We start from the raw sequence: 18,679 nt of genomic DNA, 5'->3' as shown, positions 1-18,679 counted from the left end.
TAAAATTAAAGGATGAAGGGCTAAACCAGAACTGGCATAGATCAAGCCCATGTAGATTGTACTCATTGTTAACGCAGTAATATGGCATCAAGTGGATTCAAGATACGGGGCTGGATAATGTAAACCGACTGGACAACTACAGCTCTACCCTATGAAACAGAAGCGTGACTCTTTGGAAGACAGCTATGCTAGCTGTCTCTGTCACTGAAGGCCTTGTTGAGATTTCTCACAGCCAGCAGTTAGAGGCCACCCTGGGTGACATGAGACCCTATCTTAAAAAAAAAGGCCAAGAGCCAGTCTTGGCAACATCTATGTGAAAAGTATCATAGGCAGAATATATCCAGTAAAAAGGCTTTGTAGCTGTAGTGGGGAAACAAGGGAGCTAGAAGAACAGTAGAAGGTAAGGTCAAGAAGGATGGTGGAGGTAGTTGATACTTGGTCTTTTCTGCGACTCTTAAGAGTTTAGGCTTTTACACCTGAATGAGTTAAGAAGCCACTGGGGGCTTTCCAGCAGAAAAGTTTGTTTAAGAATTTAGACTTCTGTTTGTTTTTGAATAGTGAGACTAGCTCTCATCCTTTTTTTTTGGTACTGGGGATCAAATTTGAGGACCTTGTGCTTATGAGGCAGGTGGCAGAACCCTGAGCTAAATCCCCAGCCTTAGAATTTAAACTTTTGAAGAAATTCCAATGATTGTTGGGTTGAAGGTAACACTATGAAGGGCCAGTAGCAGGAGCAGGAAACCACTGAATCAATCCAACCAAGAAATGGTGGTGTCTTATACCAGGGAATAATAATGATGTTAAGATGTAGTTTTTCTGTGTTTCAGAGAATGAGAATGAGCTAAAGAAAATGGCTAAAGAAGTGGCTGTGAGATTGAGAGAAAGAGATACAAACTCTTCTTCACTTTGTCCAGAGCCACTGAAAGAATAGAGAGCTAGTTGTGTATGGATTTGAAATGTGTTAGCAAGAGATATTTGGCAATAAAACTTGTTTTATTTTTGATGGGCCTTTCTAGTAGAGTCACATTTTTAACTTTATTTATTAAAATTCCCTTTCATTATTTTCTTTTACCTTATAGTAGAATTACATTTTAAAATCTTCTAATAAAATTTTATTTTAACCCAAAATATATATTATGTATAAATTTTAATATTAAGAATTTCTTATCTAAATGTCTTTGAATTTTACTCCTTCATTCTTTCTTTGATTCTTAAAATTTTTGTTTAAGGTACTAGAGAAGGACAGACTCGTCTCATCAGAGATGGGGAAAACGTTGAAGCCTATCAGTGGAGTGTTAGTGAAGGGAGGTGGATGAAAATTGGTGATGTTGTTGGCTCATCTGGTGCTAATCAGAAAACATCTGGAAAAGTTTTATATGAAGGGAAAGTATGTCAATTTCTGCTAATTATCATTATCTCAAACAATTAAAGGTTTTCTTTTCCCCACTCTGATAAAATTTTCCTTGGTGTTTTGACACTTTAAAAATACATTACTGTAGGGCCAGGGATTTAGCTCAGAGGTTTCACTGCCTGCCTCGCAAGCGCAAGGTCCTGAGTTTGATCCTTGGTGCCCCCCCAAATACATTACTGTGCAAAAATTAATCTTTTTTTCCCCATCTTAAAAAAATAGATTAAAAAAAAATCTCTTTCCAGAAAGACATAGGATACATATCTTTAATCCCAATACTTGGGTAGCAGAGGCAGGAGGATCACCGTGAGTTTGAGGCCAGCTTGAACTACAAAGTGGGATCCTGTCTTAAAAATTACTAAAATAAAATAAAAATTTTGAAAGACTTTCCCTGTTGTGAGTATCATGTATAATAGAAAAATTAGCAACTCTCTGTACCTTTCAAAGTTGCCACACATAATTGTTTCTAAGCATTTTGGATTAGGAGCTTCTGTGCCATCATTCATCTATTGCTTAATGCCAGAATTTGTTTAACTTGAAAGGATGTGAGGGACCCTGTAGGCAGTGCTAATGCTGGCATAGTTTGATGAGGAGGGCACTGCAACAACTGATTCTTACACTGAGAGATCAATTAGAAACCCTTCTTTGGCTGTGGAATTAGTAGATATAATCCGTCTCCCATCTCACCCCACCTTGTGGCATATGTAAATGATTGATATTTGTCTGTGTTGGCCGAAGAGAAAGCTTAAAATTTAAGTACTGTAATTACTGAAAATAGCACGTAACATCTGTGTTATATATGTCATCAATATGTATGAATAGGCAAATTGGTAATCATTTTGTTTTATTGTTCCTATTATAGGAATTTGATTATGTTTTCTCAATTCATGTCAATGAAGGTGGACCAACATATAAATTGCCATATAATATCAGTGATGATCCCTGGATGACTGCATACAACTTCTTGCAGAAGAATGATTTGAATCCCATGTTTTTGGATCAAGTAGCTAAGTTTATTATTGATAACACAAAAGGTCAAATGTTGGGACTTGGGAACACCAGCTTTTCAGATCCATTTACAGGTGAGTTAGGGTTTGTATTAAATTTTCTGTACTAATACAAGTAGTGAGTTTTTTTGTTTTTTTGTTTTGTTTTGTTTTGTTTTTTTCCATTTTAGTACTGAGAATTGAACCCAAGGCCTGTGTGTTCCAAAGAACACATACTACCAGGCTGGGGATGTAGCCCAGTGGTGCCCCTCCTGCCTGGCAATTGTCAGGTCCTAAGTTCAATTCCCAGTGCAAAAACAAAGCAAAACAAACAAACAAACAAAACACATACTACCACTGAGCTATTCCCCAGTATGATTGATTTTTCTTTTCTTTCTATTTTTTTGGTACCAGAGCTCGAACTTGGGTCTCTGTACTTGTGAGGCAGGCAGCAGAACCACTGAGCTAAATCCCCAGCCCAATTTTTCTTGTTTAAATACTTTTATGAATAGCAATTTAAATAAAAATCAAGATCTGCAGGAGATTTTATTTCAGGTTTATATTTTTAAGCTTCAAATTATGCAGTAATTCTGTATTTTATGGAAATAATTACAAATTGTTCTCTTTTAAAAGTACATCCTAACTGCAAACTAAATAAAATTAGTAACCTTTTATTCAATCACTTGAAATAGAAACTTGTAAGTTTCTCTATATAGTTTTCTTTTTAAAATACTTCTTTTGCAGTTTTGGAGATTGAATGCAGAGCCTCATGCATGCTAGATAAATGCTATACTACTGAGCTCTACCCCCAGACCCTGGTTTTTATTTTTTAAAATATATATTGTGGTGAAATTTAGTAAAGGGAAATTGATTTCACATAAGGCTTCGTTGACTATAAATCAGCTCTAGGAGTGAATTGTGGTTATGTAATTTATATGCCATATTTTAATTTTAAATTGGCTATTTGTAACATAGTGTACTGTACAGTATCTAAAATGTTATAGTTGGGGTTAGGTGCTCACACCAATCTGTAAATTGCAATCCATGTAGTATTAGGCTGATTTCTGACTTTCAAGAATTAGATTTGATCCTAGTAGTATTACCCTGAGTTCAGGATCCAGAGAAATGAAGTACAGGAAGAAATAGAGTGTTTCCTCTTTTTATGAGGACTACTCTGTATAAAATTTTGATTAGGTACTTTACTGTTAATGTTTTTCTGTTCTCATTTCTTCATGTGTGTATGATGCTGGGTATCGAATCCAGGGCCACGCACATGCTAGGTGAGCACTCTACTAATGAGTTGCACCTCTTGCCCACCTGTTGTCATTTCTGATTCTGCTTTTCATGTTCTATAAAAAACCCATATCATCTTCCTGTCTCAAATCCTTATATAGATTTGTCCTTCTTCCCTCACAGATACTCTGTCATCTCACAAATCATCTCCTTGCAGTTCAAAATGCTGTTGCCCATTCACATAATGAAGCTGATTTCACTTGCATGTTGACTTAAACAAAATTATTAAAGTAATTCACTACTGAGCTATAAATGATTTAACCCTCCAAACACTTGCAGTTAACCCCAAAAGAAAAAATTAAATCCTGAGTACCTGAATATTTCTTTGAATATTTCTCTTGTTGGAATTTCGGACTCAGGAAAAGAGTAAACTCATATTGCTGTACTATATAAGCTATATTGTGGGATGAGGGACAGGTATCAAAGCAGTTGGGTCTGTCTAGAAAGCTAGCAACTGCTTGGCTTGTTTTGCTCTTTGAATACTAACTTTATAAGCATTCTTACATATTGCTTTGGGGATGGCCTGGTTATTTCCGTAGAGGTACCAACAAAACATATTTTCACACATCACATACTTCTAAATGTGTAAACAGAAGTCAGTTCCCTTTGTAGTACGCATCCTCTTTGTAATTCTTTTCTCCAGTACATTGAAAGCTTAAGTAAATACAAGGATCTCCAGAACTGAGTAAAATGTTTGATACATGAAATAGTGGAACCCACCTCCTTTAAAAGGTTAACATTTTGATGCCTGTGGTTTTGATAGCAGCCATAATAGCAGGGATTCTTGTAAATTTGTATAGGAACAGGACAGAGATAGGAATTGATTTGATTTTATATATATTTTTTTATTTATAAAATATATTTTATGTATTTTTTTATATATTATATATTTTATATATATAAAATTTAGGTCAGATTACCTACAATTCTCTTTTCATATTTGAATTCAGTTATTTTAGCATTTATATTCTGGGATTAAGATTTTTTAAAAAGCATTGAAAAAAACAAAACTTGGAGAATCTCTGAAATTTGGGTTTTTTTAGTTACACTTTTGAGTATCATGTTACTCCTTGCTCTTCAATTTTTCTATAAGCTTAGATTCTTCTAGTGTAAACATTGTGCTATTTATGAAATCCAAAATCTTGGTGGATTTAAGCTTTTCCTTGTTTTGCATGCATAGGTGGTGGTCGGTATGTGCCAGGCTCTTCTGGATCTTCCAGTACATTACCAACAACGGATCCTTTTACAGGTGGGACACACTTTCAGTTAATACATCCTTCACTAAATAGATAACATTTTGCATTTTATGGCTTTACATCTTAAAGATATTAATTCAGTCACTAATAATTTCCTTATCTATATTTTCAATTTAGCTTCTAATTTTTGCCTTTTCTAGAGTGCTTTTGTAGATTGTCTCATGACTTTTAAATGGCATATTATTAGATCTTGTCATTCTCCTTGCCAGGGAAGCAGAGTAGTTAGCAATACAGGCTACAGAGTCAGACAGATCTTGGTTCAAAACCTGGCTCTCCCACTTACTTGCTATGAGAAGTTAGCAAGTTATTTAAACTGAGCCTATTTTTTTTTTCATTTGTGAAAATAGATAATAGGGAATCCACCAGCCAAGACACAATATGAGTGCTATCTATCATTGGTGAGATGCTACCACTCGCAAACAGAGAAAAAGCCATGTGAGTCCTTGATATTGGATGGAGCAGTGCAATCAAGACATCTATCCAGTCATATTTTGACTTAGCATGGAAGGAGACATTCTACCCATCGACTCAAGATTACTCTTCCTAATTTAAATTAGTAATGACTTTCTTGAAGCCTTCAGAGTGAATTAATACTTACTGAAGTGTGTAAACCTCAGAATCAGTATTACTGAGGAAAAATTACAGAGTTGGACTTTAACGCAGCTGAAGAAGTTTCTATTTTCAAAATGGCTTTTGATATCTTTTGTGGTGCTTTTGTTGACTCTTCAGGCAGAGTACCTGGACAACATACTCATTTTGGCAAGAGAGCCTTTGTGGAATTCACTGCCCTTGCAAACTAGGTAGTGTGTCCTGTACAAATGTGAAAATACAATTGCCTTTTAGCCATCAATTGGGCCAATGCATAGCCTTAGATCATATTAACTTTCCCATTGCTGGCTCATGACATATCATAATGTATGTGGTGCACACCACTGCAGGAAAGTAATGTTTTGCTATACAGTTTTAGTGGATTCAGTTCATGGTCTGCTGATGTCATGACAGAATGGCTTGGTGGAGTAAAGCTCTTTACTGATTAACACCCAAGAAACAGAGAAAGGAGGAGCTAAGGACAAGAATACACCCTTCTAGATCACATCCCTTAGTAAGTTACCTTTTTTAGAGACCCTAACAGCAGATGAACTACTGAACTCATCAATGGATGAACCTACCCATGAGTATTGTACCCCTGTGACCCAGGCACCTTCCAAAACATGAGAAATTTATGGAACATTTTATATCTAAACTGTAACAGTCAGTGTCATGAAGTTGTGAATTGCTCTCAGTGAGCTTTTCTCCTGTGAATGAGTTAGTATCCCAGATGCAAATTATTGTACCTTGTACATTGGTAACAAGTATACTAAAATAACTCAAGCTAAATAATGTGATAGTACAGTGTCTGTGAAGGAAATCTTTGATATGTGATTTGAAATGGTAATAATGATCCAAAGAGTAGATAAAATGATGGTTTTGTGAGCACTTCGGGAACAGTGATGCTCTGAAACTTACTCCAACAAAGTTCCAAAATCTCATTGGCAACTTTTTCTGGATCATGAAGAACTTATCAAGGCTCAACTGTTACTAGTAAGATCAGGACCGGGGATTTAGCTCAGTGGTTCTGCCGCCTGCCTTGCAAGCACAGGGACCTGAGTTCGATCCCTGATACAAAAATAAAGCCATTACTAGTAAAATCAAGAGAGTTCCAGGGGCTATGTAACTGATCATGTTTTATTTCTGTGTAATACGAATAATTCTGAAGATGCAATTATTATATAAATATGTGAAATAAAATAGATAATGGCTTCTAACATGTTGAGATAAGAAAATTAAATGGCATAATCGAAAGTATTTAGCAAAATGACTAGAATATATTGAAACCATTAATATATAGCAGTTATCGTTTTTGTTGGCTGCTGTTCTCCCAACTGTACTAATAGCCATGGGACCAAAAGATTTCCCCATCTGACTTACAACTTAAGGTCAGTCTTATTTCTTTTCTTTATTACTTTATGTAGCCCTTGAACTTACAGTGTCCATTGCAATGATCTGGGAAGCTTGTCTAAATTTACATATTTCAATATGCTATTTTAGAGATTCTGATTCACTAGGTAGGAGCATAAATATTTATGCTCTGATTCTTTACTCAGTGATGCTGATTAAATGGTTTTAGGCTTGGTTTACTGCAAGGTATTTTTTAAAAGTTTCCTAAAGTGATGAATTATGCATGGACTCTGGGAATTTGCATATTAGATTATCTTCATTCAGGTAGGCAGAGAACACCTTTACAAAGTAGAGGATTGTATTCTCCCTTTTAATAGCTTAATGCCTTGGGCAAGTTATTCAACCTTCCTCTTCTAAAATACCTTGAATTACAAAGCTACCTAATTAATACTTTAATGAATATGTGCATATAAAGTGCTTATAGTCACTGTTTTAATTATTCTTATTTGCATCTTTAGTTTTTAGATTGTTTTTGCTTATTCGTGAGTTATACCAACTCCTAGATTATTTAAATTTAGGCCTAAACAATATTTTTTGAGGGGTTGATCCAGGTTTTTGGCTCCAACTCTTGCCGATTCTCTTTCCGCACTTATTTTTCATGGTTTTGTTCTGTTTTGTTTTGTTTTACTCTATTCAGTAAGGTGGCTACAGGTTATGATCTGGGATGTGGCTGGGCTGTTGTCATAGCATTCTTAACTCTTAACCAAGTCTTACCTGGTTGTGTTGTATGCTAGTACTTGGTCCTGTCTATTTTAATAGAATTGGGTTCACATTTTATTATGGAAAACTTTCTCTTCAATCCACTTGTATTTCTATAATTTTCTAAACTTTATACTTAGACTGTATAAACCATCTAATGCTTATTTTGTCACTTGAGAATTATATTTTTTAGCTTGACATTTATTGGGTATTTACTGTACACTGGTATATGACACATTTTTCTGAGCATTTTTCTGTGTAAAATTTATAGCATATTTGTGTATGTAAAGACACTTGTGAAATGTAACTAATAATGGAATAAGTTCTGTGAAGAAGGAAATTTTTCAACTTTATAATTTATACTTTGCTTACGAGGAGTATTATTGCATTGTAGGTGCTGGTCGTTATGTGCCAGGTTCTGTAAGTACGGGCACTACTGTGACTGGAGTTGATCCATTTACAGGTATATAGTTTTAATTTGTTACTTTTAGATTTTTAAAATTCATTGAAACTTTTGATTCATGAAAGTAAAATTTGTGCTTTCTTATGTTTTTCGTAATAAATAATTTATTTGGTTTGACTTCTAGAAATATTTTCTCAGAATTTCCTCATTACTGCACATTAGACTCTAGGGAACTAGATAAAATTGTAGGCTCAAACTTTATCTTATGAAGTGGCCACCGATAAAATATTGGTCCATATTGGGGTCTGGGCAAGAATAGTTGTGTAATCTTCCAGTGTGATTCTAATGACAACCAGGATCAAAAGCTACTGTTTCAGTGTAAATTCTGCTTCCTAACTACCCTTGAAAAATCTGTTTATTCTAATCTCTCCTTCATTTTTCCTTAATGTGTCAAGAGTGCTATTCACTGGCCTAGCACGGGGACAACACACCTATCATCCCCACACTCTGGAAGGCTGAAACAGGAGAATTTGAGCTCAGCCCAGGCAACTTAATAAGACCTTGTCTCAAAAATAAAAGGGCTGGGGACGTAGCTCAGTGCAAAGGTCCTGGGTTCAGGTCCCATGCAGGGTGTGAGGGGGATGAGAGGTATTGAAAGACTATAAAGGTGACAGTGCTCCTTTCCATTTTCCAGAAGTTTCTTATAATAGTTTGATATCTGTATACTGGACCTTAGTCTTAAGTTACCATTCTTTCTCCTAAAAGTAGTCTCCAAGTTTGTCTTTCCATGGTACACAGGACAGCCAGAGGTCTTTTTACAGATTATTCTATTTGTGTCCCCCCCCTTATTAAAACACTCCGAAATGGCATCCCATCAAATGTTTCCTTTTTGCGTACATTCCTCTCTGTCTTCCTTCCTATGCTGGCCTATGTCAGCTTCTTTAGCATGCCATGCTGTTTTCTGCCTTAGGAGCTTTGAGCACATTGCTGTACTTTGTTATACTTATAGCCTGTTTGTTACTTGGACCACGGGTTATTGGTTGTTACTGCCTACTCTCATTGCTCACCCCATTCCTCCTCTTTTAATTTAAACTTTACCAGGGATTTGGCTTAGTGATTCCGCTGCCCGCCTCGCAAGCGCAAGGGCCTGAGTTCGATCCCTGGTACCAAAAAATAAACACATAAAATTTAAATACAGTATTTCTTAAATGAACTCAGTAAACATTTTTTGATCACCCATTATGTTCTTTGCCTGAACACACACTCATAAACTTTCATCTTGTTCTATACCTTTCCTTTAGAGAGCTTTTCCTTATACAGTACTTGTTTTGATATTTGATTAACATTTGTATTCTTCATAAAACAACTATAGACTAACAACCAGGAGAGCTAGCTGTGTCTGTATAGTTCATCTTTGGTCATGTCAATAAATATTTTATGTTGCATAAACTATTAATTTTGTACATTTAGTTCTTCTGTTTCATCTGTATCTGCCTTTGCCCCCAGGATAATCCATATATAAAAATAATTTTTTATTCCTATTTTGCAAAACATCTTAATTTTACGTTAGAACAAAATGGAATATAAATTAAGAGTTATAATGTAAGTAAGATATTCTATTTAAATTAATACTTTAGTTGAAGTTACTTTATTCTGTTGAATATTGCTGAATTTTCATCTTGTATCAGTTTTTTTATCATCAGATACTGAGATATCAGTAAATATAAACAGTATCCGAAATCTTATAGATGATTTATTTTCTTTTCACTTTTTCTTAGGATTTCATGTTATTTTTATTGTATGCACCAAGTAGTTCCATATTTCAATAATTTATGAAAACAATGTTACACAATTAGAAAAATTTCATTTTTTAATCACCTTTATAATTTTCATAATCTTCTATTTTATAAATAGGGAATAGTGCCTACCAGGCAGCTGGATCGAAAACAGTGAATGTTTATTTCCCTAAAAATGAGGCTGTCACTTTTGACCAAGCAAACCCTACACAAATATTAGGTAAGTCTGTTTCAATTAACATTCTCACTCATAGACTGTTGTAGATTTTCTTCTGTCTATCAGAAGTTGGGTACTTAAATGAATAGAGACTTCTAATGTGGTGTTACATAGCTGTGCTAACTGCAAATATACAATCTAGTAATGCGACTTAGTAATGTACCCATAATACATTGTAAGAAGAAGCCTTAGACAATTAAAGGACAGGGCCAGGGATTTAGCTCAGTGTTTCTGCTTCCTGCTTCGCAAGTGCAAGGACCTGAATTTGATCCCCAGTACCAAAAAAAAACAATTATAGAATAAATGATTTGGTGATTTTAATGAAGAAAAAAGTACTAGGGAAAAATATAAATTTCACTTGCTGGCTACCAGTGTTTTCAGAAAAAAATGAGTAAAACATTTGAAAAAGCAAAGAGCTTATCTTTCAAAAATTAGTAGCCCTTAGGAATAATGAAATTCTGCATTAAAAATAAAACTGCTCTACTTTGATGGCTTTCTATTAATTTGTTTTTCTAAAAACAAAGTGATAGAATTTTTGTGGACTAAGAAAAGCTGTCTCTATTTGTTACAAATATCATGGTGACTTATTTGAGATAACATTCACACTGAAGTAAAAGTGAGGGTTTTTGGTCATTATTGTTCATCATATTATCTTTATAAAAGTCACTCAGATTTTCTTAATTTATTTTGGAAAAAGAAAGTATATGTCCATTTTCAGATATTTTAAAACTCTGTTTCTAAGAGATTTCTTGTTTTTGGAATTTCTTAAATAAATTTTGTTTTCAATAGTACGTTAAAATTTTCAGTGCCAAAGAGTAGTGACATAGGTCTATTTATGATTGATAAAAATTTTGAAATGTAGCTGGGCGTGGTGGTACGCGCATGCCTGTAATCCCAGCACTCAGGAGGCTGAGGCAGGAGGATCGCTGTGAGTTCGAGACCAGCCTGGGCTACATAGTGAGTTCCAGGTCAGTCTCAAGTACATAGTGAGAACCTGTCTCAAAAAACCAAAAAAAAAAAAAATTTAAATGTGGGTAGTTTTCTGATAAGTATTTGGGCTTTTTTATTCTTGTAAAGATTTTTCAAGAAATGGTACTAGGTGACTCAAAGTAGTAGAGATGACAAGGATATAGATATTAAAGATAACTGATAAGGTTTGGAGGAAATTTTGAGCATGGAAAAAAGCAATTCTAAGTAAAAATTTTAAATCTGATGTCAAATATGCATATGAAACTAAGTCAAGTTAAATATCAATAGACATTTAAGTCTTCAACTGTTTTTGACAACCATAGAAGTTAACTTAAGTAGACTAAAAAGTTATATGTTTTCATTGGGCACATAGGAGACTGACTTATACTTTGGTTTATATAACATGATGCTGCTTTGAAACTGTTGGAAATGGTCACAGATATACTTTAAAACTTTATTCCAAGGAGAAAGCTTTAGAAATTCTTAGGAAATGACAGGTAAAATAAAAGTGAACACAGTAACCTTTCTTTGACCATGTAGTGTTCTAAAATTTTTACGGTTTTCTTTGAAAACTGCCAAGAAAAGTCTTAATGTTGTGCAGTAGAATATTCTTACCGAAAAATTTGGCTTTTCTATATTATTTAACTAACTATAGATAATTTGGAAGGTTTGGCTTTGGATTCTAGGAAAACTAAAGGAACTTAATGGAACTGCACCTGAAGAGAAGAAATTAACCGAGGATGATTTGGTGCTTCTTGAAAAGATACTTTCTCTAATATGTGACAGTTCTTCAGAAAAACCCACAATCCAGCAACTACAGATTTTGTGGAAAGCTATTAACTGGCCTGAAGGTATAAACATGCTTTAGAATATAATTATAAAGCTCTCGGTATTACTGGTGTTTCTAAACTGAGTTAACGTGGGTAATTCAAATTGGGAAAAACTTTTCTAAAAGGAGTCACTGAATCATGTAATTATAATCTTGTTTTGAGAATCTGAAGGTATAAGTTGAATGTATACCTTTATCTGAAATGCTTGGGACAAGAAGTGGTTTAGATTTGGGGATTTGTCAGATATTGCACTATTTGCATAGTCTGTACCAGTTGATTGTCTTTATTCTGAAAATTCCAAACCAGAATTATCTAAGCACTAAAATCAGACTTCATATTTTCCTAATAGGAATTTTCAACCTGTAATATAAGGTGTGGTTAAAATGTACACTGAACATTCACATTTTAAAAAATTATTATGGTAATAGACACGTTGCCTTTAACCCCCCCAAATACTCCTCCTCGCTTCAAATACACTTTCCCCATCATTCTTTCTTTCTGAAGCATTTCCGAAGTTCTCCTTTGTGACCACACGGTGTGATCAGAAATAATGGTGAATGCTGCTGGCAGGCACCATCTAACAGAAATGCAGGCCAGTGAAGACATACTGTGTCATTGTCTACCTTATTCAATGGATTTGGCACCATGTAACTTTCTGGCCCTTCTACATAGTCGGTATAACCATGAGGTAAACATTTTGTATCAGTTCATCTCATCATGGCCATCACAACAGTACACTAAAGTCTCTCATGAAAGAGGACTTCCAGAACTGCTTCAGAAAGTGGAAAGAGCAGTGGATAAGTGTGTTTGAAACAAAGGGAAGGATTATTTTGAGGAAGTAATGGCAATATGTCTTTTACTATAATAACTTTTAAATTTAAACATTCACTGTATTTTTTCAGTCTTACTTTATGTAATGATTGCCTTACATGCACTCTTTGCATATGTTTTAGAGCTTTTGTGGATCACCTACAATATAATTATATAGCTGTCCAACATACAAGCTGTCCAGAAACACTCTGTGACCTGTTAACCCTAGGTTGCTTGAATTAACAAATATTTGCTGTAAGGGATTTTTTTGTTTTGATTTTTGAGACCAAGTCTTGCTGTCTAGCCCAAGCTTAAATTAAAGATCATCTTGCCTCAGCCTCTAACTGCAGGAATTATAGGCACATGCTACCATGTTCAGCTCCTTTTTTTTTTCCTCAGTACCAGGATCAAACTCAGGGTGATGCACACCTGTAATCCCAGCACTCCAGAGGGAGGCTGAGGCAGGAGGATCGCTGTGAGTTTGAGACCAGCCTGGGCTACATAGTGAGTTCCTGGTTAGTCTCAACTACATAGAGAGACTTTGTCTCAAAAGAAAAAGAAAGGAAGGAAGGAACGAAGAAAAACTCGGGACCTTGCACTTTCGAGACAGGTGCAGTGCCACGCCTCCCTCATTTTTTTTATGTTACTGATTTATTGGACAAAAATTTTTTTTCTACTGAAATGTTCTGTATTGTAGATTTCATTGATTATGTGATGTGTTTATCTCTGTGTTTCCTTCTAATGACAGATTTTTGTTTGTACAAAATATATATATATATATATGTTTTGTGAAGATCCTTAAAAAGGATAGCGCACCCTCCCCTTTATATTATGGAGTACATAATGTTAAGTATACTTACAGTAATAATTAATGAGATCTGAGATTGTCCAGTGCATGTGTTCCAATGGGATCTACCCAGGCCATTGACTATAAAGCTCCCACCAACATAGGAGCATTCTGTCAGCATGCATTAACTGGAATTCTCTAAATAGCTCTCTGTTCCACTCTTTGATCTTGTTACAAGACTTTTTAATGCCAGGTTCCCCACTGCATTCTTTCAGTTCATTATTGCACATGTATTGTATATGTCAGGCTATTTGATTACTTGAGAGTTGCCTTATTTTATAGCATATTTAATGTTATAATAATAAATCCAGTGTATAAATGGTTATATTTTTTATATATGTGTTTTTTCACATTTTCTAAAATGACCATGTGTTAATTTTTTTTAAAGTTTTTAAAAATTTATTTTATTACTATATATCTGTAATACATAATGATCATATTCATCATAGGGAATTTGTACTTGTACCTAATGTCTCTTAATTCTTTATTTCTTATTACCCTCTCCACCCTTCAGCCCTTCTTCCCCTCCCCAATTACAAAAGCTGTGTTTCCTTTTTTTTCCCTTCCATTCTTTTTTTTTTTTAAATCCTTTTACCCTTCCTTCCCTCTCCTCAACCCGCTCCCTTGTGCCTCATCCCATTTGAAAACTTTCTTCTTCTTAATATCCATCATCATTTTTCTCTTTATTTACCCTTTAAGTTTCTCACCTAAGAGGAACAGTGGCATATTTAAACTTGTGTGTCCAACTTATATCATTTATCATGGTCTTGAGGTGCATACATTTACTTAAAAATGAATCAGGTTTATCCTTTATGGCAGAGGAGTACTCCATTGTATATAAATACCACATTTTCTTTATGCATTCATCTGTTAATGAGCATATGGGCTGTTTCCAAGATTTAACTACTATTAAATTGTGCTGCTATCACTGTGGTATGATGCTTTTAACTCTTTCAAGGAGATACTTAGGAGCACAGCTGGTCAGATGGAACTGTTTTTAGTTTTTTGAAATACTTCCACATTTATTTCCCTAGCGGTTTTGCCAACTCATGCGCCCACCATAATGGAGAAGGATTCCTTTTTTCCCACAGCCTCGCCAGCATTTGTTATTGGTTGATTTCTTGATGATAGCCACCTGCCCCCCACCCCCAGGCCCAATGGTAACTTTCTGGAGTGACATGGGATCTTGGTGTTTTTTAATTTGCATTTCTTACATGACCAGTGGTGTTGAATATTTTTCGTATGTTTATTTGCTATTTGTACTTCTTCATCTAATAAAGGTCTGTTTATTTCAGATGCCCATTTTTGGATTGGGTCTTTACATTTTTTAGTTTATTATATATTCTAGATGTTAGTCCTTTGCCTGAGGAATGGCTGGTGAAAGTTTTTTCACTTTCTATGCATTGTCTCTTTATTCTGTTGATCCATTCTGATTTTAGTTTAGTGCATGATGAGAGACATGGGTTCAGGCTTAATTTTCAGCATGTTGGAAATCCATTTTTCCCAGCACCATTTATTAAAGAGAGCATCTTTATTCTTCCCTTTGTCAGATATAAGGTAGCTGAGTGTGCTTGGAGAACATTGTTTATACATATCCTATTCTGTTCCATTGATCCTCAGATCTATTTTTTTGCCAATACCATGCTGGTTTTAATCACTGTAGCTTTGTAATATAACTTCAAATTGGAAAATGTAGCGCCTCTTGCCTTGTCTTTTTTTTTTTTTTTTTTTTTTTTTTTTTTTTTTTTTTTTGCGGGGTTCTCTTTTTTTGTAGTTGAGACTGACCTGGAACTCACTATGTAGCCCAGGCTGGTCTCAAACTCACAGCAATCCTCCTGCCTCAGCCTCCCAAGTGCTGGGATTACAGGCGTGCGCCACCACGCCCAGTTTGCCTTGTCCTTTTTGCCCAGAATTGCTTTTGCTATTCTACATCTCTTCTGGTCCCAAATGCATTTTAGGATTGTTTTATCTAGTTCTGTGAGGTATGTTACTGGTATTTTGATTGGGATTGCATTAAATTTGTATAACACTTCTGGAAGTATGGTCAGTTTTATTCTGTTGGCTTTTGCTATCCAAGAACAAGGGATGTCTTTCCATTTTCTGATACCATCTTTGATCTCCTTTTTCAGAGTACAGTAGTTTTCAGTGTAAAGGTCTTTCACTTCTTTGTTAGATTGATTTCTAAATATTTCGTTTTTCTTGATGCTATTGTGAAAGGTGTTGTTTCCCTGATTTCTCTCAGTGAGTTTGTTGTCATGTACAGGAGAATGCTTTTGATTTTTTGAGGGCCAACTTTGTATCCTGCTAAGCTACCAAATTTGATTATTAATTCTAGGAATCTTTTGGTGGATTTTTTTTGGGTCTTCTATGTAGAATATCTTGTCATCAGCAAATAATGATAATTTAACTTCTCCCTTTTTTATCCATATTCCTTTTATTATTATTTTTTTCTCGTCTAATTGCTCTGGCTAATGTTTCTAGAACTTTATTGAATAAGAGTCATGATAGTGAGCATTTTTGTCTTGTTCCTGATTTTAGAGTAAAAGCTTTCAGTTTTTGACCATTTAGTAGGATGGTGTAATTTTAGTATGATGATGTGTCAATTTTGTAGAGGGGAAATAACAGCCTTGAAAATTGAGTAAAAGTCATGTTGAATTTTCTAGTTTTCAAAAATTAATTAATTTTTGAATTTTTCTTTTTAATAGACATTGTGTTTCCTGCACTTGACATTCTTCGATTGTCAATTAAGCATCCCAGTGTGAATGAGAACTTCTGCAATGAAAAGGAAGGGGCTCACTTCAGCAGTCATCTTACCAGTCTTCTGAACCCTAAAGGAAAGCCAGCAAACCAGCTGCTTGCTCTCAGGACTTTTTGCAATTGCTTTGTTGGCCAGGCAGGGCAGAAGCTCATGATGTCCCAGAGGGAATCACTAATTTCCCATGCAATAGAACTGAAATCAGGGAACAATAAGAACATTCATATTGCTCTGGCTACGCTGACCTTGAACTATTCTGTTTGTTTTCATAAAGACCGTAACATTGAAGGAAAAGCTCAATGTTTGTCAGTAATTAGCACAATCTTGGAAGTTGTACAAGACCTGGAAGCCACTTTTAGACTTCTTGTGGCTCTTGGGACACTGATCAGTGATGATTCCAATGCTGTACAGTTAGCCAAATCTTTAGGTGTCGATTCACAAATAAAAAAGTATGCCTCGGTATCAGAACCAGCTAAAGTAAGTGAATGCTGTAGATTTATCCTAAATTTGCTGTAGCAATGGAGAGAGAGACTTGAGGTTAGTTCAGTTTTGGGTTTTTTTGCCTGCATTTTACATGACTGATTACAGGTAATAAAAAGAAAAGGAATACTGTAGATTAAGTACAATTTCAGATCCTGTAAAATGGTGGGGTGGGGGAAAACGGAGAAATAAAATTTTTGCACTAACGAACTGTGAAATTTTCCTGTGTAATGTGGGTAGGTTTTCAAGGGCTTGGAAACAAATTAGAACTATAGTCAACAACACAACTCCAAGGGTATTTTCTACCTTCGTGTAGCCACTCAGGAGAGCATAGTGCCATCTTTTCTATATCTGGCTTTTGCTGCTTCTGTACACCAAATTCCTAGCTGTTGATGGCTTTTATTTAATTTCTGTGCTTTCATTGTTGAATTTTTTAACATCCTGGACATGTTTCCAGGTCTTATGATTTACTTTAAAATTTTTTTAAATTATAATTTTCTTACAAATTTTTTGTGTATTGAAAAGATATCGAATAAGTCATTTGTAAATAAAAAATGTTTGACATTTTTAGATGAAAAAAAATTAGCTGTTAAATCATATGTCAATTCAGACAAGGCCTCAAATTAATTACAGGCTCCGTCTAGTTTTTTTTCCCCTTGACTATTTGAGATTTCATTTTTCACTTCAGTTTTGATATTCAGTCATTTATTTTATTTTTTGCTTTTGCTACCAGAGACTGAACTCAGGACCTAGCGCTTGCGAGGCAGGCGGCAGCACCACTGAGCTAAATCCGTGGCCCTTCAGTTATTTATTTTTGGTCATTGTAATTATTTCAAAGGGAATTTGGACCATGTTCAGTTTTATTAGGAAATTATGAAAGCAAGCATATATCAAACTATATTGTTTAAACATCTAGACTCTCCTATAAAATTTGTTTTATTTTTCATTTTTGTTTTTTTTGGTACCAGGGATTGAACTTGGAACCTTGCGCTTGTGAGGCAGGTGGCAGCACCACTGAGCTAAATCTCTGGCCCTAAAGTTAGTATTTTTGAGCCCACTCTACGGTACCAGCAGTATACTGTACAAGTTGACATTTCATTTTCAAACTTCTTTAAATGATGTGATATCCCTGTTTTGAAAACTGTAAATAGTGCAATGAATTAATAAGAGTAGAAAAGAAAAATGACACCAAGAATGTGTCATTAACTGCTCAAAGGTTATATAGCTTGCCTTGTTACAGCTTCCTAGAGAGGAGGTCACAGTTAAGAAGAAACCATCTATTATGTAATTTATTTGCATCCAATTTCTTAAGCATTGTAAGTATTTCCTCTATTTTAAGCAGGTAGTGAAGGGTGGGGATTGAACCTAGGGAGTGTTGAGCAATATCTTCGGCTCTTTTGAGACAGTCTTGCTAAATTGCCCAGGCTGGTCTCCAAGTGGCAATCCTCCAGCCTCAGCCTCCTTAGTAGCTGAGATAGTTATCCACAGCCATGCCTGTGAAGTATTTTTAAAGTGGGAGAAATCTTTTCACAAAGATGATGATATTGCCAAAAATGTTGAGCAACATTCTCAACATTGATGGTATGAGGAAATCCATGAGGTTTCCCATTTAATGTTGAATTACAGTTTAAGGACAGGGCCAGGGTGCTGCCACCTGCCTTGCAAGCACAAGGTCCCAAGTTAGATCCCTGGTACCAAAAAAAAAGGGACAGTTGTTTTTTTCTATAGGGGAAATTAGAAATCATTCTGATTGTCTATATTAACCCAAGGGAAAGCTTATGGGATATCAGAAGTGAATGAGTAAAATGTAAATACTGTGGGCATGTACCATGCCAAGTATTAAATTGTAAATTCTCTTGTGCACCTGGACTCTAGATATTCACTTAATGTGTGCTTTATTTTTTGCTGAAGTGAGATTTAGATTGTTACATC

General features: G+C 35.1%; 1 protein-coding gene across 1 annotated transcript in view; it reads left to right on the top strand.

The window, feature by feature from the left end:
- Plaa (phospholipase A2 activating protein) overlaps positions 1 to 17,167 on the top strand; it is a gene marked incomplete at its 5' end in the record, with an annotated part of 40,618 nt that extends 23,451 nt beyond the window's left edge. Inside the window, 7 exons of the mRNA XM_010627028.3 lie at positions 1,230 to 1,387; positions 2,271 to 2,490; positions 4,868 to 4,936; positions 8,035 to 8,103; positions 9,958 to 10,059; positions 11,712 to 11,876; positions 16,218 to 17,167. Of these exons, the coding sequence (XP_010625330.1) occupies positions 1,230 to 1,387; positions 2,271 to 2,490; positions 4,868 to 4,936; positions 8,035 to 8,103; positions 9,958 to 10,059; positions 11,712 to 11,876; positions 16,218 to 16,783 (1,349 nt within the window). The remainder of the gene's footprint in view (positions 1 to 1,229; positions 1,388 to 2,270; positions 2,491 to 4,867; positions 4,937 to 8,034; positions 8,104 to 9,957; positions 10,060 to 11,711; positions 11,877 to 16,217) is intronic.
- Between the last annotated feature and the right edge of the window lie 1,512 nt (positions 17,168 to 18,679).

This window comes from Fukomys damarensis, unplaced genomic scaffold (genome assembly GCF_012274545.1).
Source record: "Fukomys damarensis isolate Sample0158 unplaced genomic scaffold, DMR_v1.0_HiC HiC_scaffold_36, whole genome shotgun sequence".
Lineage (NCBI taxonomy): Eukaryota > Metazoa > Chordata > Mammalia > Rodentia > Bathyergidae > Fukomys > Fukomys damarensis.
Note: the sequence above shows the minus strand (reverse complement) of the source record. Positions and strands in the feature narration are given on the sequence as shown.